Source organism: Vicugna pacos, chromosome 7, assembly GCF_048564905.1.
Source record: "Vicugna pacos chromosome 7, VicPac4, whole genome shotgun sequence".
Taxonomy (NCBI): Eukaryota; Metazoa; Chordata; class Mammalia; order Artiodactyla; family Camelidae; genus Vicugna; species Vicugna pacos.
This window is the reverse complement of record NC_132993.1, coordinates 65,327,851-65,352,728: the sequence shown is the minus strand read 5'-3', so window position 1 is coordinate 65,352,728 and position 24,878 is coordinate 65,327,851. Positions and strand designations below refer to the sequence as shown.

The 24,878-nt window shown below is 35.8% G+C and overlaps 1 protein-coding gene and 2 pseudogenes across 10 annotated transcripts in view; 2 read left to right on the top strand and 1 right to left on the bottom strand.

Moving 5' to 3' along the window:
• The window catches only part of ZNF804B (zinc finger protein 804B), a 775,441-nt gene that overhangs the window by 525,321 nt on the left and 225,242 nt on the right, over positions 1–24,878 (top strand). For 9 of the 10 annotated variants that reach the window (XM_072965052.1, XM_072965053.1, XM_072965049.1 and 6 more), the window contains one exon: positions 12,632–12,722. The exons of the other annotated variant lie outside the window; for it this stretch is intronic. In XM_072965052.1, the coding sequence (XP_072821153.1) occupies positions 12,690–12,722 (33 nt within the window). In that variant the 5' untranslated portion in view covers positions 12,632–12,689. The remainder of the gene's footprint in view (positions 1–12,631; positions 12,723–24,878) is intronic. 10 annotated transcript variants of the gene reach the window in all.
• LOC140697575 (U6 snRNA-associated Sm-like protein LSm3 pseudogene) lies at positions 4,021–4,328 on the top strand (annotated as a pseudogene).
• On the bottom strand, positions 4,494–5,186 carry LOC102531481 (large ribosomal subunit protein uL6 pseudogene; annotated as a pseudogene).

Genomic DNA, 24,878 nt, shown 5'->3' with positions numbered 1-24,878 from the left:
ACTCTAATCCCACAGGTTTTAGAAAAAAGTGGGGAAGTGGGATTTGTCCTTTAAATCAAAAGCATGTGGGTGCCAGCTCCAAGTATGCATGAACGGGAAGAAAGGTGGAAGGAAGACTGGGTGAAAATGGGCACAGAAAAGACTATTCCATTGACTGAAATCACCATGGGGTGAGTGAGTTCATCCTCAGGAGATAAGAAGAGCAGAGGGGTGGATATTATTTTTGAACTTACCTGCTCGTAAGAAATACCAGACAGACGTGTAAAAACGTAGATTTGGGAGACCTACCCTAAGCCAAGCCAATCATAGTCTGCTGAGGAAGGAGTCTAGAAATCTCATTTTAAGAAGTGCCAGAGTGATCCCTAAGATTGGTTAATTTTGAGAAGCCCTGGATAAATTGACAGTTATGTCACAGAAATATAAAATGTAAGAAGACCAGAGAGAGGGAACAGTGTCTGCCCTCATCCCACAATATGGGATAATTGGGCTAAAAGCTGGGGCACAGAGCAAAGTCTTAATGCAGAGTGCTGTGGCTTCCTAAATGAGCCTGCATTAACTCTGCTGGCTTCAAATGTTTCTCAGTAAAATAAGAGTAAAAAGGCTTTTACAATAAGACTACAAAGATTTTTGTTAAATATGTTTAACCATTAAGGAAAACATGTTGAAAACTATGAGATATTTTCTTCTTCTGAAGCCATCATTCACCATTAGTATTTAGCCATAGGTTTACTTTATTCCCTCTTCTGCTCTGAGCTTCTCAACCTATGGGATGGAGACTTGAAAAGATTATTTGAGTGACATCATATGGAGAAATCATTTCAATCAGTTTTAGAACAGAGCCAATAGTTTATACTTTAGAAACTACCCATTTATTTTTAGAGACTCATCCTAGACTGTTCCCTATCTGATAAAATTTAAACAGTTTAACTAAAAGTTTTTTATAAAAATAACACATATTTCATAGTATTAGTATTGAAATGTTTCATACCAGTGGTTTGGAAAGTTGCTCTATTTTAACCTAAAGATTAGCATGTTTCATGAGGATGTTAGAACTGGAGGAAAGTGATATAATTAATTTTTCATAATTTTTTGTTGATTTTTTTTCAATTGGATTTATAATCTGGACTATTGAAAGAGGAAAGTGTGGACAAGGGCAATTTATATATAAAGAACTTTTCATAACCTGTTTTATAGTGTCTACTGCTTTGATTATTATTTCTCCAATAAAGAATTCTATTTCTCATTCAGTGCACACAAAAATTAACTGTTATCAAAGTATTTTTATTGCCTTATGCCTCATCTAGTTGATGTTTTTCTTAAGTAAAAAATGAATATCTGTTTGAAATTAAAAATAGCATTTTATTCAGAACAGGGAATGAATGAATCTGTATATCAAAATGTTTTCCTTTTCATAAGAAACTTACTTAATTTTTAACATTCAATTCAAAAAATTTACAAAAGGATATGTAAAAGGGAAGTTTGGCTGTGTATATTCTGAAAGTCACTTACTAAAAAAACGTTTATTTCTAGATATTTTCCTTAGGAACATAATTAATATTCTATTTAGTCCAATCCCTTTGAAAATTTGTTAATAACTAGATTCTTTGTTTCATCTCAGTGATAAGTAATAGTAAATATCCTTTTTAACTCAATGCATAAATGAGAAACCCCTTGATTATTCAATACTTTCATCATTTCCTTGAGTAAGAGTGAGAAATCTGTTATTTGCTAAGAAAGAATCCATAGTTCTAGAAGACTCTTGGAATGGCATTGTCTTTTAACACAATCCAGTTGTCCCAAGAGGACCCAAAAAGGCAACAGGGTCTGCAGTGATTGTTATTAAATATCTTTTTACTGATTCTTTCCTAATTCAAGATATTTTCATATCCATGACATAAACAAAAATGGTAGGTAAGTTTTCTGGATGATGGTGAAGGTTATTTGAATTCAAAATATACTTGTCTTAAATATAGTTTTAAGAAATATAGTTTTATATACTTGGGAATATAGGTGTCTGACTTCAGGAAAGATGCATTTGTTAAATTTGTTTTACCTTTCGGCAAGATAATTGTAATTATGATTGATTCACATTTAATCTACAACAACAGTACATCATTAAGCAATGGATTGTGAAAGAATAAGGGGAAGATAGTTTGGTTAATTCAGTAGGTCAGTGTTCTGATCACATGTCTCTAAGGTGACCCATGGATAGATCCCCAGTTTCCTGATGAAATTCTAAATAAACAATTGAATGTTGGAAAAAAAAAAAAAACCAGCATCAAAAGAGATCCACTGACCTTGCTGGTTTCCCTTTCACCTTATAGACAGACTTTTTGCAGAAGAAGTTAATACTTCCCTGCCTTCTCTTGTTCAAGTCTTATTCACACTTCACCCTACCAGTGTGCTAAAGCAGGTCTTGGTGGTAACAAAATTTAGCTACTAATTTGCAAAATCTAGTAGATCCTTTGTGATCTCATCCTCCTTGTCCTCTGTAGCATTACTGCTGCTGACTCAGGCCTTCTACTTGAAACATTCTCTTCTTTTGCATACATAATACTATTATGTCCGTTGGTCCTATATCATCTGCTCAGTACTCTCTAGGGTTCTAGTCAAGGTTCTCCTCTCTCCTTATTTTATTTTATATTATTATTTTTTAATTCAAGTACAGTCAGTTACAATGTGTCAGTTTCTGGTGTACAGCACAATGTCCCAGTCATGCATATACATACACATATTCATGTTCATCTTCTTTTTCATTAAAGGTTATTACAAGATATTGAGTATAGCTCCCTGTACTATACAGGAGAAACTTATTTTATTTAAATTATTTTTATATATAGTGGCTAACATTTGCCAATCTCAAATTTCCAAATTTATCCCCCCAGCCCCTTTCCCCAGGTAACCGTAAAATTGTTTACTATGTCTGCGAGTCAGTTTTTGTTTTGTAGATGATTTCATAGTGTCCTTTTTTTTTTTTTAGATTCCCCATGTTTTATAACTCTCTTCTAATACAATCACACATGCGACCACGGTCTGCATGCCAGTGACTCCTAAAACTTTACCACCAGGCTCTAAAGTCTTCCCTGCATTCTTGTCGTTTCATTTCCCTCCAGTTCCTGGATGTTCCTCAGGTATTTCAAGTACCAGATGACCCACATAAATTTGTTATATTTCACTCCTTGCTTAGCACAGGCACACTCCTCAATAATTCCTATCCACAATGTCCAGAATTCCCATGATCTTTCAGGGTCTCTCCTCCCTACCACCACATTAGATCTGTCATCAATTTCAGTTAATTCTCATTCCAAAATGTCTCAAGTTATGAAATAGACTAAGAGTTGGGGTAAAATTAAAGTCAATGAGCATTTGCAGTAGTGGTATAAGAGGACAAGGAAAGGACAGATTGGACCCAATTCTGTCTTCCTATCCCACTATGTCCCCTTGATTAATATTCATATATGTTTCCACATTTCTTACTGGATAATATTCAAAACTGCTAATGAGGCATGATCTTCTCCAATTCTTTTCCTAAATGCCTTACATTTGGTCTCTGTTAAATGCCATGTTATTCATGAGTGTATCTTCTACTTCCATACTTCTGTGCCTTTATTCATTCCATTTTCTTTCCCACAATGTCTTTCTCTTTTATTCTCTTCCAGAAACTCCTTCTGTCTCTGCTAATTCTTTCTCCAGGGCCTCCTGTGATAGCCCACAGGAGCTATTCAGTCCTTTGTGCTTCCAGGACATGGTATTTATAGGTCTCCTGTGTCCCCTTCTTCACTAGACAAAGCTTGCTTCCCCATCTGTCTGTCTGCAAGTCTGTGACCTCTTCAAGGAAGGAGACTCTTAGACTGTTAGCACATTCTCTTCCATAAAATTAGCACTGAATGTTAAGTAAGTGAATGATTTCTTTAAAGAATATTCACCTTAGGTAATTGTAGGGAAGGTTATTTGATTCTTCAGATTCTTTTTATGTCAATAATGGCCACATCAAATTTTCTCATGTTGAGGGTTTGAAACATGGCAGATGATGTGGACCAGCAACAAACTACCAACACCATTGGAGAGCCCCTTGGATCTCATCAGGCTCAGCCTGGATGAATGAGTCTATGTGAAAATGGGAAATGACAGAGAGCTCTGAGGCAGGTTACATGCTTATGATCAACATCTAAATATCATATTGGGATATGTGGAAGAAACTGACAACTATAGACATTGATGAAAAAACATATGAAGAGATGTATAAATCAACAAAACAGAATATCTCGATGCTCTTTGTCAAGGGAGACGGTGTTGTGTTAGTTGCCCTGCCATTGCAAGTTGGCTGAAACAAAGAATTTGTCCTGCGTGGAAAATAGAAGACTTTGTATAATTGCTTCTTTAAATGGAGAAGATATTCAAAAGAGAAACCTACATACATTTTGATATTAAGAAATGACCAAGAATTCCTCCACTCCTGAAATAAGTTGATTTGCTGATAATTTAGAAATTCTTTTTTTTTTCCCAATCAACACAGCTTTTATTTATCCTTAAGATATTACAAATGAATCTGAAGAGTCATCTGGCATCTTCCTCTTTCTGTACCCGGACAACTTAAATATTATTCATCAGCCTGCTGAACTGTTCCTTTTTCAGGAACATAGATACCATCCAAAAATTTTCTGATATCCTTGTTTTTAACTGTCGTGGCTTGCTGAATCAAAGCAGCTGAATTTGATACCAGTTCAATGTCGTTTCCCTCAAGAACTAACTCATCTTTCTGAGCTTGAGATACTGAACAAGCAACACCTGGCCTCATCCGAACCCTGCGAATGTATTTTTCACCCAAGAAATTTCGAATTTCAACAAGCGAACCATTCTCCTGATGTTGATGGGGAAGTGAGCATACACAGACCTCATCTTGTAACGGAAGCCCAGTGTAACACCCTTGATCATATTCTGTACATGACTACAGATAGTGCGAACAGTAGCCAGTTCTTTTCTATTTCCCCACCACTTGTCAACCCGGAGCCTCTTCTTTTTCTTTCCAAGGAGACTGAGTTCTACATTGATGTGATTGAAGTCCCTCCGCAGGGTGCCTCTGGGGCCCTTCACAATTACTGTGCGTCCCTTCAAAGTGATGTCGACATTTTCTGGAATGTCGACAGTCTGATTGCTGAGAATGGTCTTCATTCTCGCAGTAGATGCCGATAACTTAGAAATTCTTAATCTAAATGGCATTTTAATTTTTCTCCAAGTCTTCCAATAACTGTGATCATCAAGATGCAGAACTCTTTTTCAGGAGTTGATTTGCTCCATTGCTTTTTCAGACAATTTCTGGGTTTTTATTCTTTAAATTAAATTTGATGTTTCCTTTTTTGATTAAAATTTTTTTCTCGTGTGTAGTCCCAGTTACTCGTTTTTCCTATTTGTTATAACATAAACTGAGTATAGCATTTGGTATTCTCTTAGTCACTTAGATCATAACAAATGGTAAAGCCTCAATAAAGAACATTTCACTAGAAATGTGGTTTTTGTCATAAGGGAGACTGCATACTTCTGTTCAGTGCAGGCTGTTAGCTCTGTGATGCTAACAGTGCAGAAGCATTTGTTCATTCATTCAACAAACATATACTGAGTAACTGAAGCAGCTCTAATATGCATGATATAAATTAAAGAACAATAGACAATTTATCTTTTAAAAAATCTTTTCTAGTTTTTAGTTGTTAAATTCTACACAAGGAGCAATCTTCTATTGCTAACATAGCTGAATGAGGAGAAAGCAAGACTCCATAGTTACTCATTCCTGGAGCACTTTATGGGACCCTATGGCCAATTCTGTTGTTGTCCATTGGTCCATTGTTCCTTTGAAGATCCTGTCTGTGAATCCAGTCTTTTAAATCCAACTATATAACACTCCTGGGAAGGGAATGCAAATAGAAGAGAAATGACATTCTAACAGAAGCTCACACACTCGAGCGACACCTAAGGTAGAAAGGAAAGGCGATAATTGCCTACTTCTCTACTCTACCTACGTCCATTTCAATGAAATGGGAAGAGAGCATCGTTATTACTTCACATTCTACAAAGATGAACCATTTCCCACTTTCATTTGTAAATATGAGGGAAGCAGCAAGAGGCTGATGTGCTGAGAAGGAGAGCTGGTCCAGAACCCAGAGGATCTCAATTCCAATACAGCCTGCAGTGGCAAATCCTTTCTCTTCTCAAGGATCTGCAGGTTCTCACAGTGTCTTCCAACAATGGAGCAAAACATGTGGTGTCCCAGAAAGCACATCGCTACTCTTGTGAGTTCCTTTTGCCAGCTAATTCCAGGAAAGGTGAGCAGATGTACCATGAAACATAAGGAGATGATTTTTACACTGACTCAAAGAAGTGATAGTTTAAAAGGAAACCATTTAATTTATAGACAAAGAGAAATGTTTTTTTTAATCAATAACTTTTACAAACTGTTATTATATAGATAACAGATTTGCTGTGTCACCAGCCACAATAGCCAATTTCTTTGAATCCAAACTAGGACTTTAAAACATACAAATTTGATAATACAAGTACATGTAAAGCACCTGTAAGCAACTATCGTATAAATGATTTTTGAGTGTAATGTATAGATGGGGCCATAATGTTTGAGTTTAGTGCTTAATTTAGTTAAGCTAGAAAGTAAACATAGAAAGATATAATGAGCTTCACAATGAATGACTGTTTACAGATACTGTTTTGGAAATTCACATACAAAATCTAGTATTTTACAACTTGACTATTATCCTGCACAATGTGTTTGCATTTCTCTTGCTTTCCTAATTATTGAGCAATTACTGTGTTCAGGTCTGTGTTAATCACTTTGCGTGCATACTGCATTATCTCATTTAGTTATAACATAAAACAATTGATGGGAGTATTGTGAAAACACTTTATTGATGATAAAAATAACACAAAAGATGAAGTCTGTTGTTATAAATACTCAAAAAGAGACTGGAATCCATGGTTATTTACCTCCAAGTGCCACGTTCTTCACGTTATATTGACACTGCCTTTCATAGACTTGAAAGCCCTTAGATGATATTCAGGGAACCTAATCTGCCGCCGCCTTCTCATCTCATATTGGAGGATATCTTCAGTCTAGCTCTCTGAACAATGAACAATTGGCTGAGAAAAAAGGAAAGTGAGCCAAATGTGCTGTCAGGAACAATGCAGTCATAAAAAAGGTAGAGGTGAATGAAGCCAACAACTGTTAAAAAATCAACTGATCACACTACTCTCTGTATAGACACAACTGGAGTCCACGCTGATACAGAAGTTAACTCATTCTTAAATGTGAATTCTGTCTAATTCTCAAAGTGTCTTCAGCAGTGATTTGAGGCATAGTGATTGCACAAGATCACAAATTACAGTTGCTTTCACACTGCTATCCTGTACTTTTTTCCAAATCCTTATCAGTTGTCAGAGGCCAGGGTTAAGGTCAGTGGATATACCACCAGATGCATTTCAGTTTCATTCTTAGAGTAATAGCTCACTATTTGCTATCTGGGGAAGTGTTCCTAGACTATAAAAGCACAGAAAAGGTGTATATGATTTAATCTGAGGTTCACTAGCTTCTTTAAGATGCAGACATGTAACAAAGTTCCCCAAAGGAGAAAGAGCCAGGGTAGAATATGGGAATAAGTCACAGCAGAGGTAGCCCAGACATGTGATTTTGAAAAGCTTATACTACCTTTTGTTGTTTTGCTGGACATTGTGCAGATATTTTGGTAGAGTATGCTTCACTTTGCCAGGTTCAAAATTCTGTGGGATAATTTTTGATCTGGAAGTTACCCAGTACATGTAAGAGCTGTGACAAGTTGGCAGAAAGAAGATATTGGCAAATCTTTTACATACAATTCCTAGAAACTGAAGGGTTATGTGACCAGCAGACGGAATGACTTCCAATCATAATGTTTTAGTACCAGACTGAGTCATTTAGCATCAAGTCCTTCAATTTATTGGTGAAGAAACTAAGGCTCGAAGAAGTTCAATGACTTGCCTGAAGTCAAATCAGTGTCAGAAGCAGAATGGAATCTGAATTTTCAGATTCAAAGCCAGGTACTGTATTAAGCACCTCACTCACCTCATGCTGCCTCTTGTATTAATCTACCTCTGCCCTGCAAATTCAATGCAATTATTCAATCTAGAAGTAGTGTTCTGTTTTCATAGCTAGAATATCAGTCATATGGATGAAACCCCATTCATTAATGGTGCGAATTCAATTCCAATCTTTTATGTTTAAACACATGGTAGAGTCCAGTCAGATTGACTATGAATACTATTGTCTTAGAAAGAGCGATTTTGTGTGGCCATTCTGTAAAGGGAGTTTAATGCGTAAATTTGAATGTTCAGTTTACCAAGTAGCTAACCAGATAAGAGGGGTTATGCAATATTATATAAAATAAGATGAAAATTAAATACTGAATACATTTTTAAAAAGTTTATCAATTCAAAAATATTTTCATGGTAGACAAGGATTGGTGGATTTGTCAGTGGTAATATCTGCTTAGAGATTTTTAAATATATTAGGAGAAGCAAATTAGTGAAAATTAAGTGAGCTATAAATAGCACATCATTAATTAAAAGAGTTGATATAAAACTGACCTATTTTGGAACGGATGAGTTTTGTTTGTTTCTTTTCTGGATTTGGTTATATATTTTGAGAAGAATATTTTTTAAAGTTTGGGCTCCCATGGATAATTTAGTCCTTTTTTATATGAAGTGTGATCATAAAATTAAGGAAACACATATAAAACAGTTGAATTACACAAGGAATGCAAGTTTATATTATGAAGCTGTGAGCCTTGATGATTTAAATAGTTTCTGGTTTTGGGTATTTTTTTGTATCGTTGTTGCAAGATTATTTTGTATTATGTTAGGCTGTAATTGTGTTATTCATAGGAATGAATTGTATAATCACAGAGTGTGGTGATGGCATGCAGGTAACCATGACAACTACTATTGTTCCATCAATTTTTGCTTTATGCAGCAGTGAATATTTTTAGTGACTCTATTATTCACTCTTTTAAAATTTGGAACTTAAATTATAAGTCATTTCCATTTAAAACAAAAAGTCTTGCATAATTTTATGTAGTGTTTCCTCCTTCTAGATATTTGAATATGGAATACTAAAAAGGAAGCTTGGGGCAAAACTCTAATTTAAACAAAAATTGTCTATCAGTGGTGCGACTTGTTTCTTCATTTCCCAGGCTATAATATTTACATTTCTTAAAATTTCTTTCTAGCCTTGCTCTCATATGATCATTAGTTTACCTCCTATTCTTTATTGAGATTGCTAAAATCTTTCCCTTCTGGCCCATTCACATGAACACCAGGCCTTCACCACTCATACCTGGATCACTGAAATGGCCTAACGACTGGACTTCACATCATTTTTAACATTCTTGGTGACTCCATCTCTTCTTACTAACTCTTTCGGCCTGATTCCATGCCCAGGTAGCATCTTTCCTATCATCACAAAAAGGTTTCCGTAACTTGGCATTTCTCCTAGTGCCAGAGATTGCTGTGAATAGAAAATAATTTTTTTCTGGAGCATGATGGCTTCACAAAGCACTAGTGACAGGATCCTTGGAGGCTTGGTAGTGTGTCTTGTAGATTTTTTTCATTGTTGTTCTTTTGATAGTTATGAACTCTTTTCTGAGCAAAATTACAAGGTCAAGATCAAAGGTAATATTACTGTTGAAATACTTCTGAGTGTGTGAGTTGAAGTGTAAATAAACTATTGCTGTTAATTTTGATGAGTCAAATTATTTTCCTCAGGCTAATTTTAACAAAATACTCAAGATAACAAATAAAACTCTTCAATAGTGAGATTTTCTACTGAGGAAAATTTACTTAGTTATGGCAGATGTAAACTACTCTACTCCTTACAGGAAAACTGGTCATAAATTCTAGAGCCACAAGTTCAATCTGAAAGCAGTATTTTGATCAAAGGAATAGAGTTTAATAATCAAAAGTTACATCAAATATTTCAGAGTCTTGATGCATGTCTTAAAACGTGTGAAATGTTTCCAGACATAACACTAATAAAATTCTCCTTTCTTCCCACAACCTCTTCCCTTCAGACCTGCAACATTCACTCCTCCACCGGTTTCGAGTCTTACTTATTTTTTTCCTTTTCTGCTCCACATTTTTTATTATGTAAACATACCCAGCAGTTCCTCACAAGGCATAATTTAGGGAACAAGAGAGAAAATTGGACTAGATATTCTCTTTGGCAGAATGAACAACTAGAAAAAACAGTTAAATTGCTTTCAGTCACAAAAGTAACTTTTTAAAAAAGTATCTGTTTATTAGTGTATTATTTATTTAATTATTTTATTCTGGTGGCCGGGGGAGTGGTGGTGGTGGTAATTAGGTTGGTTTATTTTTAGTGGGCCTTGTGCATGCTAAGCACATGCTCTATCACTCGAGCTATACCCTCCCCCTAAAAGTAACTGTTTTTGTAACTGGATTTTTGAAAGACATGTTTGTAAGAACATATATATCATGCTATAGTAGAACAGACTGCTGGAATTTGGCAACAAATCCTTTGGATATAAAAGGCGCTCAGGGCAAGAGCACTTGGTTCTAGGTAAAATAATGATTTTTTTTACACAATCTTTTCCTGATCTCCCAGATTACAATCCAGAGAGATCTCAGTCTTTTTTTCCCTTTTTTCATCTATTAAACCAATATTTCTTCTCTGCTTAACTTCCTATATTTGAAGTGCCTTTTATCATGGATAGGAGATGCATACATTTCATTCTTGAGACACTTTAAATTTTATCTGGTCATATAATAAAAGTATCCAAAGAATGCACAATAACTTTTTATAAATCAGATTTGAAACCTATTCATTTGGATGTTGTGAAGGACCATTATTTTACTTGTTTGATGTTCAATGTTTTATGGAATAATACTTTGAAAATGATAACAAAATTAGTTAAAATAATTAGTAATTATTTTGTTTATATTAATAATTATATAACAAAAATTACATATGGCTGGATGTCATGGCCATATCAGTTTCTAAACAGTTATATCCAATAGTCTATACTCATTTTGTATAAGCCAAGAGTAAGATGAAAGGCAACAAAAAGTTCTAATAAACCTGCAACAGATTCCACAGAGAGGCAAGTTTTTCAGGAGAAGCTTCTCAGCTATTTGATTCACCTGAGCTCCCCCAGAAATGTAGATCTTTTGACATAAAAAAAAGTTTTCCTTATGTGCTAACAATATCACCACAGGCCATTAAACACTTACATACAAAACGGTGCCCTTCTTAATGACTGGGGCAGCCCTGCATGGGGCAAGAGGCTTGGCCAGCAGTGGAAGCACGTGTCTCTCTCAGTTGCCTTCTGGCTTAAGTGCCTCTGGGCCAAACCTGATTTTCAGCACTAGCTGCAGCAGCTGTCTCATCTATCCCTCCTTCTGACTTCATTCCAACCCCCATGTCCTTTTAATTCCTTCTCAGTCTTCATAGGAGGGGGAGGGGAGCTTGGCAGTCTTTGGAGGAAAAGGTAGCTTACAGTGGATGAAGCACAGTTTTTTTAAAGTAAGATTTTATACGGGAACTAGAGGTATCCCTTCACCTGCTATGGATGCTAAATGAGCTTCCATCTTACTTACATTTTGCAAAATGTCCTCTTACTGTTGACCAAATTTATGTTTATCTTTAGTCAAGGTCACACGGTTGGGGTGGGTATTGGGGTGGATTTTCCAAGTTTAGGGAACTCTTTAAGAAGTAAGCAGTCTTTGAATGTGTTATATAAAGTTATCTATGATACAATTAACACGTATATATGTTTTCTCATTTTTTTTTAATTGAAGTATAGTCAGTCTGCAATGTGTCAGTTTCTCGTATTACAGCATAATAAAATGTATTTTAAAAATAAAAATATTTTAATGCTTTTAAAACCTTCAAGGATATAAATATTTGAAAGCATTAAAATGTTTAGACAAAGCAGCTGTATAGAAGCAAGTAAATAAAGGAGAGACTTGGATATTAAAACCAGCTAAAAAGAGAAATTTAAAGAGATATAGGCAAGTGGGGATGTTGAAATACATTTGCTAATAAATATAAAACTAGTTAATAACCCATAGCACAATAAAATGTTTTCTAGAGAAGGGAAATCAGTTGTATAGTAAATGAAATTTACTTGCATGGCTCTGGGCAATAATTATTTGCATGACAAGAAGTTCTGTACAAATTAACTTCAATTTCTACAGTAGTCTAGTTAATAGAAAATTAAAGATACCTATCCCTATTGAGAGCTTCTCATTAGCTTTCCACCTCTCTCACTCTCCACATTCTCACCTGTACCGAATGACCTTACCTTCTACTTAAGAAGAAATATTGAGACCACCTGGCATCCTTTCCCACCTGTGTTTCTACCTTCCACTGACAACACTCTCAAATCCACGTAGCTCAGGAGGACAAGCTTTTCTTTCTCTTTCAAGTAAACTCTTCTCTTTTCATCTGCACCTCCTTGAGTCTATCCCAGATTTAGCCTCTCATTCTCAATATTTTCAGTTTTCCTCTTCTAATGACTATTTCCTTCTTACCTTTGAACGTGCTGAAGTCTCTCTGACACTACACATTTTTTCCTAGCTCGGCTACCTCCTCACCGTCAAGATAGTTCTCCTTCATTTACCTGCCGAACTCCTGGATGACCAGTCACCATCCTTGCTGCTTCTACAAGGTAATTGCCTACTTTATTATTGAACTTTGGGGGTTTGAGGTTCACCTTTGCCTCGCCGTATTACTAAAAATCGTTCTCAAACATTATCCTCTAGTATCAGAATTCTTTCTCAAGTCCTATAGCATTGGCATTTTCATTCTCAGTTTTCTTTCTTCCATCTGTGATTCAGCCTTTTCTTGGCATCTGCTTTCTCCTTGCCGCTGTCTCAGTATTACAGCATTTATTGTAAAGGCTCTACCCTTGATTCCTGATCATTCTCCAAATATGATCCATACTTATAATTTAATTGTTTTAACTATTGAACCAAAATACCTCCAGGATGATCCTCTCCAATTCAGTCACATAATTACAGTTGCTCACAAGATAAATATTTCTCACAGCAAATTCAGTAGGTCTCAAACTGAAAATACTGTTATCTCTTCACAAATGGAGTTCCTTTTAGACCAAAATAGTTTCAAACAATGTTAAAACATTTTCCCAAATCACATGGGAAAAAAAGATTTTCATTAAATTCCCAATTTGCAGTTATTGAATCTTACCAATGTTACTGAATGTTATTTCCCAAATTTGTCATCCTCTGCAGATCTATCACCAAGTCATTAGATTGGTATTATATTTATTGTTTTTGTGTGTACACATATTTTGCTTCCAAAATAGATTATAAACCACCTGAGCAAAAGGATTATACCTCTTTTTCTTGAAGTTTGAGTAATTAATGAATAATAAAAACTATTAATAATATAGTGCAGAACTTTATAATTTTCAAAGCACATTAAGATTTCTTAATTTAATGGCTGAAGCTCAGAGAGGTCAAGGGATATTGCTCAAGGTTTCAAAGCCTATACAGGAGAGAGACAGAACAGGAAATTGTATTGCCTGAATTTGCATTCAGTGTTTTTTCATTACAATATTCATCTACTGTTACGGAAACGACAGGCCAGCCAAGAAACAAGCACCACTCGGAGGGTTGGAGCACTCAGATGTATTACGCCGGCGGGCTCAGAGGGGCTTCTGCTCCGAAGCTCTGAGCACCTTCAAGATGTGCACATGAGGTTTTATAGGGTAAAGTACAAGCTTGGGGGTATTCGGCCAATAGGCATGGAACAGCTTTAGCAGCATTATCATCACAAAAGTGGAGGCAGGGAGGCAGCAAACCAACATTCCAAAGCTAGATCTTTGAAAACCCAGCTGGCTAGAAAAAACATGAACAGCAAACCAACACTAAATAACTTAGATTTACAAGTTAGTCTAGCAGAACTCATATCAGTATTCCAATACTTAGATTTGTGAGTTATCTTGTTAGACCAGCCCAGCCTCTCCTTCACATTCCTAGACTTGTGAGTTATCTTGTTAGATCACCCCGGCTTTTCCTTCACACTACCACTTACTCATCTAGAATGATATAAGCTAGGAAAAATGTAAATTCATTTTTAATTGTTAATCCAAAACTAGGAGTTACTAATTTTTTCTTAGTATAGAGATTCTCTCTCTCTTTTTCTTTTAATATTCAGGTAGCAGAATTCCTGGAGAAGGAAAGGAGGGAGGGTTCCTAGAGTAAAAAACATTTGGAAACTTGAGAAGCTTCTGCATTAACTGGGCAACGTTTGCTTACTGAAAATAAAGTCTTCTCCAAAGCATTTAATAGGATTTTTTCACTCCTCTCTGGAAAAGCAAGATTTTTGTTGGTATTATTCACTTCATTTTGAGAGCAAATATCTTTGCTGTAAAGAGTTGCATCTTATAAAACACTGTCTTTTAAGGGCTGCATTTCTCATCCACCATCAGGGAGCTAACATTATCGTGTGTTTCAAACCAGAGTCGAAGGCTGTTGAAAGGTCATATACAGTTTACAGCTTTCTTAATCCCACTTTGGAACATGTTTCTCCTATAAAATGTTAGATTTTGATTGCTTTGCTTTTTCACAGAAAGACTCTAGGATGTTCTGTTGTACAGAGATAATTTATTACTGAGAAAAAGGTTTTGATAAAGTAGAAATATAGTTATTTCAGTATTTTGTCCCAAGAGTATAAGATTTTATCAGAGACAGGTAATTTTAAATTAGTCATGCTCCTGAGAGCAATTAAGAGAGAAGAAAGGTGGGTATTAGAAAGCTATTACTCAGTATTAAAAGATCTCTAGCTGGTGAATAGTTGACTTAAAAATTAAGCATCAACTGACCATACTTAAAAAAAAAAAGAAGCACCGAATCTACCAGCATGATCCCTTGTTTTCTCATGATGGTGGACAGCTAGCATCTATGCACTGAGAGGGCCCCCTTTGTCTAAAATGTACCTTCCTTTCTGCACTTTAATCTGAGACTCTTAATTGTCAGACTGTATTTTAGTGATGCAGGAAAACAGATGTGGGACGTGAGGAGGGCTGTGTCCCAGGCTTCGGTTGAGCCCCTGGGACGTGCCCACCAAGTGTAGATCCTTGGCTTAGCTCAGGAAAGAGTTGAAGAGCGAGCCGCAATTGAGTAAAGGTAGATTTATTCAGGGAGATACATTGAAAGGCAAGAGAAAGGCCTCGAGGTGTGGGGGTTGGGTGCTCAGATTAAAAGTAGGTACACACTCCACAGACAGAGTGCGGGCTGTCTCCAACAGGTAGAGAGGTGGCTGTGAGGCACCGTGTTGCTAGTTTTTTTGGGTGTAGTGGCTTCATATGCTAATAAGTGGAAGAACCAGTCTAAGTAGCCTGGGGAAGGGGTTGGGATTCCCAGGAAGTTGGCCATTTCCCACTCTTGAACCTTTTGTGGCTAGCCTTTGTTCTTCCATGGTGCCTGTGGGCGTGTTATTTACCATGTTAATATATTACAATGGGCGTATATTGAAGCTCAAGATCTACTAGAAGTTAAATCTCTCATCATCCTGAGCCTCAAGGCCTACTGGGGGTTGAATCTTTTGCCATTTTGATGTTAATTGCTGTAGTGTTCCTTGAATGGTTGTGCCCTGCTCTCTTCCATCCTGTCTCATTAAGTTTCCCTTGTTATTTTGTTTTAAGTTACTTTATTTTTTCCTAAAATTCCAGGTTGTTTTTTGAAAATCTAATTTAAATATCTCTGCTTGATTTTGCTCTGAATATTATTGATGGGGGCACAGGCCTGTGGCATGGTGTTTTCTATAACTTTCTAAAGAGACGATTTCTTGATCAGGAGTGCCTCTTTTGGAAGGAAGCTTGTGGGTTGCTTACCTAATTCTTAGATAAGGGCGTGATATCAAAGAACTACTTCACTGTTCGTAACTTCTGTTCTTTGCAAGAGAACAGGGGATACCAAATGTCAGTAAAGCAAGGCAAAGTTAAGTACAAGAAAACAGTGTCTAGCTAGAGAAAGAAACTGGAAGGGGAATCTAGTATTTTGAATAATAATTTATTTTAATCCACATTAACCTATTAAAGAAATCTCACATACTCTAAGAAAAAAATTAACTGGGCAGGTAAATAAACATACACACCCAAAGTTTGACTTCCACAGAATTTTGTCACATAAGAGAAGTTAGCCCTAGCCACACATTAGACTGCCAAATCTGTAAATACCAAATGTATATCACAAAAAAAATCATGTAAGAACTTGATAGGAATATCTTCTCCTTCATTTACTAGTATTCTTTTGCCAACTCTACTGCTGTCTTTAATATTTGGATAGGTGGGTGGTAGTCACCTACCTAAGGTATTTTTTCAAATGCGATTTCCAACAGTGAACAGTATAGTATGAACTTCCCCTGTGGTTCTCTCTTCCTCACTAGTGAACCTCATTGGCTCAAATTGTTCAAACACCCAACTGAGGAAACTAAAGACCTGTGTTTAAGTCCCTAGTGGGAAAATGTGTTAAGATGTCTTTCCTAGCTGAACACAGTGGTCCATGTGTGTTGACAAGAACAGATTATCACTCCTCTGCTTCAAGGAAAAATACCTCAAGAACTTTGCTCTATTGATGATGCAGAAATAAAATGAGACCATACATGACATTCAGCTAAACAAATACTTATAAAAGATGACATTTTGCTGTGTACATTGATTAATTCATCTCTACTCACCATTTGAATTTATTTGAAGACTTCAACAAATGGATAATTTCCTGTTAGGCATAGAGTCTTGTGCAAGTTTCCATCTCCCCAAATCATAAGATAACGAAAGATACATTTGTTCGCATCAACAACATTCAAGATTCACATAGATTTGCTTGAGAAATACACAGGAAATCCATGGAGAGGTAGTGTCTTGTTCATTGCTTTTTCATTAATTCTTTTGTCTGACCATTCTTGATTCCCACTTTAGTTGTTCCTTCCTTTGAAGGCTCAACTTTTGTGCTAGGACTTTCCCTTGTTGTAGCAGAGCATCATTCTTATCTCATTGTTCATCTCACTTTTCCCCATGGAATAGAAAGTTTTAAGTGGGGAATAAGATTATAATGAAACTAAGCTGATGTAGGATTCTTAACTTTGCCAGTTATGGACAAGACCCTGCCAATAGGGTCTAGAAGTGGTCACTGCACTTTGACCCTCACTGTATGTCTACTTACACCCCTTGACAGTATCATTAGATGCTTCACATTTTACATTAAACTAGTGAGGACTTCTTTGCCAAGCAACTGTGATTTGGCACAGCCCTCATGTCTAATAATATACCATTTGAGTAGATGAGAGGTAACTTAGCCCTCATGAAACTAGACTATGGATAACCATTCAATTTGTGGTTGATAAAAAGCAGGCATGATTTCTTCTCCTGGTAGAATCTACCTCATACTTTCCTTTACAATATTAGATAGTCATTTATTTGAGGTGACAGTCTTGAAGGTGGAGAGGAGTATGTGTTATTGCTTAGCTCTTGCCAATGTATTATTATGGAGTTTTAGCCTCACCCTCTTAAATTAACAATTTAGCCCACTAACTTAAAGTTTTCCTTCCTTTTACGTATCTTACTACAGGTGATAATGCTTGTTTGATACGTTGGTGTCAAAGTGTTACTGTCACTAGAGCTCTGTCTACTCCAAAGGCTGGACCATCACTGCCTTCACACACACTTAGCTGTTAATTTATAACCAATGGTACAGTCTTTAGGAGGCTCTGTAACTATCTCTTTTCTGAAACTAGCTGCAGAAGTTATTATTATATTTACAGTTTCCAGACTCCTCTCAGAGAAGAGTCTCACTCTTTTTTTTCTTAAGTGTAACTAGGACAGTGTCCAGTCCTTCAGGTGGTCTGGAGCTCCTGATGGATATCACTTTTTATGTACTTGCATAGTCTACACAGTCATTCACCCTCTTTATTTCAGTCAAATATCATAATATTGAAGATTCCCACATGTCAAGATTAAGGGGACTAGTCTCTGGGGCTAGTCTTCCGCCTCACTCATAAGTACCCCTGAATAGAAGAAATCAAACAAACGAAACTTCCAAACAGAAAGTAGAAGAGGAAAAGGACTCACCCTGTTCTACAGTTCTACATTCTTCCTTCTTTTCCTTTTTAAACCAGTTTTCCTATCAAGTTCATAGAAAGAATTCAGAGAGAGTTTTGATGTTGTGAGAGCACAAGTAAGGAGCATGATATGTCCCTTTGACACTAATGTGGAGGATAAAAACATGGCCGACTGGAATTGGTAAAGTACACAACGTTTATTCCCAGAAGACTTGACTTGTGCTGCTTCCAAGTTCTCCCCATTTCTGTTTCAGAATATGCAAAGTTGGTACCTCCCCAGGTCAGTTGTTAGCACAGCATTTTATGCATTCCAGCTGTTATCATCCCTGAGATCAGAGACAGAAATATAATGAAACTGTTACTGTTACTGTTTCCTGTAATGTAAATTAAAAATGACAAATGCAAAGAAATGTTTGAGAGAATTGGGACTTCTTCCCAAGTACTAAAATGAGAAGCCTGGCCTTGGGTAGGTTTCTGAAAAAAAAAAGGAAAAAGAAAACCTACATTTGCTTTAGCTTGAATCTCCAAATGTCTACTCTCCTCAGTTTTCTTTGGCCTCTGCACTAAGGACCCGTTTAGAGTTATCTTTCAAAGGAACCCTAAAAGCGTAATGGTGGGAGGAGCTAGGACATATTCTGAGTTGTGGGGTTGTCTCTTGGGAAAATACAAATTTCTTTCAAATCTCCAGCATTGCTATCCAGCGCCAAAACACATTGGTGATTAATGCTAATGGGCCCTAAGGTATATACCTATATAAACCCTACCAATTAAGGAGTGCATCTTGACTAAAATATGGTCCCCTTTTCAGGCCTGTAGGAAATGGGAAGAGATGAAATCTTTCAAGGAGCTGGTTATACCCATTCCTATAGAGCTAGTGACCCACTATAATAGTATGTGATTTTGCCCACTTAACAGTACTTTTCAACTCCTCAGTTTTTTCTCAGTGCTTACTATACAATTTACAGTAGTGATCTAATGATTAGTCTTAAACATTTTCTTGATTTTCAAGTACTCAAACTGAGTTTGAGCTAATAGAATTCAGAGATGTTTTAAACCTGCAGAGTCAACTCAAACATGGCAATAGAGATAGACTTTCTGCTTTTAAATGAAGTTTCAGTGGGTGGATGTTGTATGAGTGACATTGACCTTGTTATTTGCAATTAGTTAAAATCTAAATAGAAAATTAAGCACTTTACAATTTGAATCCTTAGCTTGTCATTTGTTATGAAACTCTTATCTACTTTGGAAAGTAACAGGCTACAAAGTGATTAAGACAATCTATTAATTAAAGCATATACTACAAGTGCATGTGCTATTATTTGAATGTTTAAGATACCATGTAAGGGAGACCATTCCAAAATTAAATATAATTTTCTTTAATGCATTATGTATAAAATCAAGCTGCTTTGAGGTTATTGACATGTTGAATAAGACAAATTGTATTCTTTCTTGGAGCAGTTTTAAACTACTGCTATAAGGTGGGAATCATACTGATTGCTCTATTTCCTCATAATTTGTCAAAATGAAGCTTCCTTTTTTTACCTTTCAAAAGTAATTATTCACCATTCACATTTTCTTTATCCATTCACTTGTTGGTGGACATTTAGATTGTTTCTGTATCTTGGCTGCTGTAAATAATGCTGCAGTGAACGTGGGAGTGCAGATCTCTTTGAGATCTTGAATTCAACTCTTTTGGATATATATCCAGAAGTAGGATTACTGTGTCATATGGTAGTTCTGTTTTTAATTTTTTGAGGATCCTTCATATTGTTTTCCATAGAGGCTGTACCATTTTATAATCCTGCCAACAGTGCACGAAAGTTCCAGTTTCTCCATATCCTGGCTGACAGTTTTTATTTCCTGTGGGTTTTTTTGTTTGTTTGTTTCTTATAATGGCCATCCCAACATGTTCAAAATGGTATCTCATGGTGGTTTTGATTTTCCTTTCTCTGATAAACATCATTAGTGATGTTGAGCATCTTTTCATGTGTCTGTTGGCAATTTGTATATCTTCTTTTGGAGAAATATTTATTCAAGTCCTTTATCCATTTTGGAATCAGGTTGTTTTGTTTTGGTTTGAGTTGTAGGAATTTCTTGTATATTTTGTATATTAATTCCCTATCAGATATATGGTTTACAAATATTTCTCTCATTTTTAAGTTGCCTTTTCATTCTGTTGATTGTTTCCTTTGCTGTGAAGCTTTTTAGTTTGATGTATCCCCAATTGTCTAATTTTGCTTTTGTTGCTTGTGCTTTTGGTGTCATATCCAAGAAATCTTTGCCCACCCCAATTATGAAGATTTTCACCTATGTTTTCTTCTAGGAGTTTTATAATTCTGTGTCTTACAATTAAATCTTTAATACATTTTGAGTTTATTTTTGTGTACAATTTAAGGGTCAAACTTTATTTTTTTCTGTGGATATCTAGTTTTCCCAATCCCATTTATTAAAGAAACTGTCCTTTCCCTATTGTGTATTTTTAGCACCTTGTTGAAGATCCATTTATTATATATGTGTGGGTTTGTTTCTGAACTTTCTATGCTGTTTCATTCATCTATATGTCTGCTTTTATGCCAATACTGTACTATTTTAATTACTGTAGCTTTAGAGTAGCTTTCAAAATCTGGGACATGATACCTTCAGCTTTGTTCATTTTAAGATTGCTGTTGCTATTCAGGGACTGTTTTGAGTCAATATGAATTTTAGGATTGTTTAATCTGTTTTTGTAAAAAATGCCATTGGGATTTTTATACAGATTGCATTGAACCTGTAGATCACTTCAGGTAGTATGCTCATTTTAACAATATTAAGTATTCTAATCCATGAACATGGAATATCTTCCCATTTGTTTGTGATTTCTTTAATTTTTTCATCAACAATTTATAGTTTTCAGTGTACTAGTCTTTCATCTCCTTGATTAAGTTTATTCCGAAGTATTTTAATATTATAAATGGGATTGTGTTCTTAGTTTTTTCCAAGTATTTCATTAGTGTGTAGAAATGAAACTGATTTTTGTATGTTGATTTTGTATCCTGCAACTTTACTATATTCATGCATTAGCTCTAATAGTTGTGTGTGTGTGAGAGTCTTTAGGATTTTTTACATTTAATACCATGTCATCTGAAATATCAATATTTGGAGTATCAATCAGAAATAAAGAGTTCAGAAATGAAATAAAAAAGGAATCACTGGAAAGACAGGAAGAGGGTAATGAGAAATTAAGAATATCCGTAAGATACAGGGTTTTAAAGTGTGATAGGCCAAATAAAGCAAAGCATTGACTGAGAAGTGTCCACTGGCTTGCATAAAAAACAAATCATTGTTTGCTTATAAGTGACACAGCTTAACATGTTTAAATGCTAAAGGAGAGGAGCCAGAACAGAAGAAATATTTGAAAATACAGAGAATAGAAAGAAGAATCTCTAGAGCTAGGTCTCTGAAAATGTTAGATGGGACAACATTCTGCACAAAGATGGAGACACTGACCTTAACATAGGAAAGGGGTTTGTTCTGTTGTAATAATGTAAAAAATAAGCAAAGATACAGTTAGGGTGGTAAGTTTAGAGCCTATAACTGGAAGAGAGAAACCAATCTTAGATTTCTTAGCACTTCTTCCTGCAGGGGCTAAATTCTGTAATTTTTACAAACATTCAGCAAAACTACAAAACTCACTTATGAGGGTACAATGGTCAAAATAAGGAATATTATGTAAATTGATCTCATTTTTCCTTCTTATTTTTATTTTTACTTTTCTTTCTTTCTTTCTTTCTTTTTTTTTTTGGTTAGAAACAGGAAGAGAGGACCTTTTCTAGATGAGTCTGCATTGGTATGTGTGAACTTTCAATGCAGAAATATAAAATGTTGCAGAAGAAGCTATTCTCTGAAAATGTCACCCTTTTGCATGGCAAGACCCTAAAATCATTCCTCTAGGGATCAGTTTAGGGCAGATGCTAATGTTAATGTCATCTCTGAGAGAGTCAGATGACTCTCCAGCCTAATGGCCCTAGTTCTCTTATTTGGCACAAGAGTTTATGCTCTCAGTGTTCTGCTTCTTGTAGTAGGAAAGATTCAGCAGTTGGTCAGCTCCTCTTTTGGCTTGCCTGCAAACTTGGAAGGGTTATCAGACTGGTCAATTGGTTAATCTTTTGATTTTTTACCTCTGGAATTTGTATATCCTCATTTGTTGAACAAAGCTCTTTCTTTACACATTTACTGAACCCATAATTCCCAGACTCATCATGTTTATCCAGCATGGGAACTTTGGAATATTTAGGTGGCACATAGTTACATAATGGTTCATTATATGTTACTTATTTGAAAAATATCAATAGATAACATAAATAACACAAAGGGGGGGTGAGTATTTTCTGCAGTAATCTGAACAAATACTTGCAGGAATTTGAGATGGTTGCAAACAGTAACTTGATTAGCTCCTGTGAAATAGAAAGCAAAATCATGTACAAAAAGTGAGCATGCAGTGGGATATTTGAAGGTTTCAGTAGGATGGGAAAGCGTGAAATGACACTGGGGAGAAAGCTCTCGCAAGAAAAATAGGATTGCTGGGCAACTTTAAATGCCATGTGAGGTTAGAAACCATGGAGATAAAATGACCTGATTGATGGCAGGCAGTTGTCAAAAGTGCAGTGTTGTTGGTGCGTTTATGGTGATGTCTCTGTGGCTTTAAATGCCCTTTTCTCCTTCATCTGTTTATTAAGAGAAGCTTGATCATTTAAGAGTCAATTCATATGCTTCATTCTCTTCGAGATCTTTCCTGATTATCAATCAAGGAAGGTAACACCGTAAGCATGTGATAAATCCTTGTTAGAAAAATTAACGTTATGCTTCCTTTGTGCTGACTCTTCTATGGTGATTTTCTTAAGTTCTGTGTCCTTCAGTTTCCTTGCCTGTCAAACATGGAATAATAACAAGGTCTATTTCATAGAATCGTTTCGTGGGTTAAATGAGTTCATTTTATAAGGAAGCTGAAGGAGTGCCTGGCACAATTTAAATGCTCAGTTAAATTTAGTCATATGTATTAGTATTTGTCATTGTATTTCCATCATTTATTTTACATGAATTAATCTCATACTGGACTGCATAGTACTTATCAAAGTTGTCTTTATATGTTCAAGAGCTGAGTATGTGCTTGACATAGAGCTGTTACACTTGTTAAGTGTTTGCTGAACAAATGAATGGCAATGGATAAGATAATAAGTACTTCTTGTTTTTTGGAAAAGCTGATATTAACAGAGGAATGCTAGTCTAAGATGTAATACACAGTAAAAGAAAAGAAACATACAGACTTCAAAATCACACTGAGTTTCCAGCTGGTTGATCTTGAGCATGTTGCTAAATTTTCCTGATTTTCAAATTGTTCATTTGCAAAATCAAAATAGTGACACTCAACTCATGGATTTGTGATGAGTATACGTATTTTCACTGAACAGGTAAATGTTGGTTTACTGCTCTCATCGCTACCATCAAGCTTCATCACAGAGGTCAGGGCTGTCATCCTTATGTCACTTTTTACCTTTCAGTTGTTCAACTTAAAATATTAAGGCAAAGCACCTTAGTAGCAGTGATTTTTCTGCTTCCTACAAAGAAACTTTGATCTTCATTTTAATTAGATTCTCCATCCAGTAATGTAATTATTTTGAGTGGTAGAAGTTGGAGTGATGAGTGCTGCTTAGGAATTTCAGGTGGTGACAGTGTTAGTCGTACTCTGATGTTTGCCTAAGTAACAGGGGCAGCAGTTCTGTACAAAAAGACGTGGCTCAATTTTGATACAAAAATTTGATGTACAAAGAGACTTATTTTGGGGGAAAAAACTACTAAAAATATCGGGGTTGTGCTTAAGTTACCATCTGCAGGCATTAGTCATGACTGTGTTACAAAAGAGTAAATTCAGTTCTTTGGGGAAAGGAGGTATAGAAGGAAGTCAAACACAGTCTTCTGATGAGATGAGTCAATGTGATCTTATCAGGAAGTAAGATGGTGGTCGAAAAAATCAAAACTTCTGAGTTCTGTTTGGATTAAGATCATCCTCTCTAAAAAGCCGTAGTTCAATAGGAAGCTCAGAGAAAAATAGTTGAGTACTATATAAGACCTCATTACTACATAAGCAGTTTGAATTTTCCTTTTAATTTTTTTAGCATATTTTCAAGGACCAGAGAAAAGTGAACCAGTTCTTGGATTCATAACACTGGTGGAAGAGAATGAGGGTTGAGTGTAAGAAGTCATTTTCTCCATCCTGAATCAGATTGTTTGATCATACCACATATTTATTTATTAATAGACACTGTGGTTGTTTATGGCAAAGAAAGCAAAATGGAAAATAAGTAGACCCACAAACACTTCTTTCAGCCTCATGATTTATTGCATTGTTCTCATTTTTCTGCTTCTTCCTTACTTACCAGCCTTATGTCCTATGATTCTAATCTTAAATATCCTACTGCATTTGGTCCAGCCTCATTTCTCAATTGAATTTTTTAAGAAGTGGTTTTCATTTCCTTTGATTTGTTTTTTAAGTGATTTGCCACAATATATAAAAAAGAGCATTCTATCAAAAGTCAGTTCTGTCACTCCTGTTCATTTGCTCCCTTGGTTGCCCAGGTTCACTGAATATTTGTAGCCCTTAATAAGGGTTCCTACCTTGACTCTCATTCCAGTCTTACTGACTTGGGTTTCTTTCTCTGACATTATGCTACAGTTACTGTTGCAGTTGTTACATGTATATTCCTTT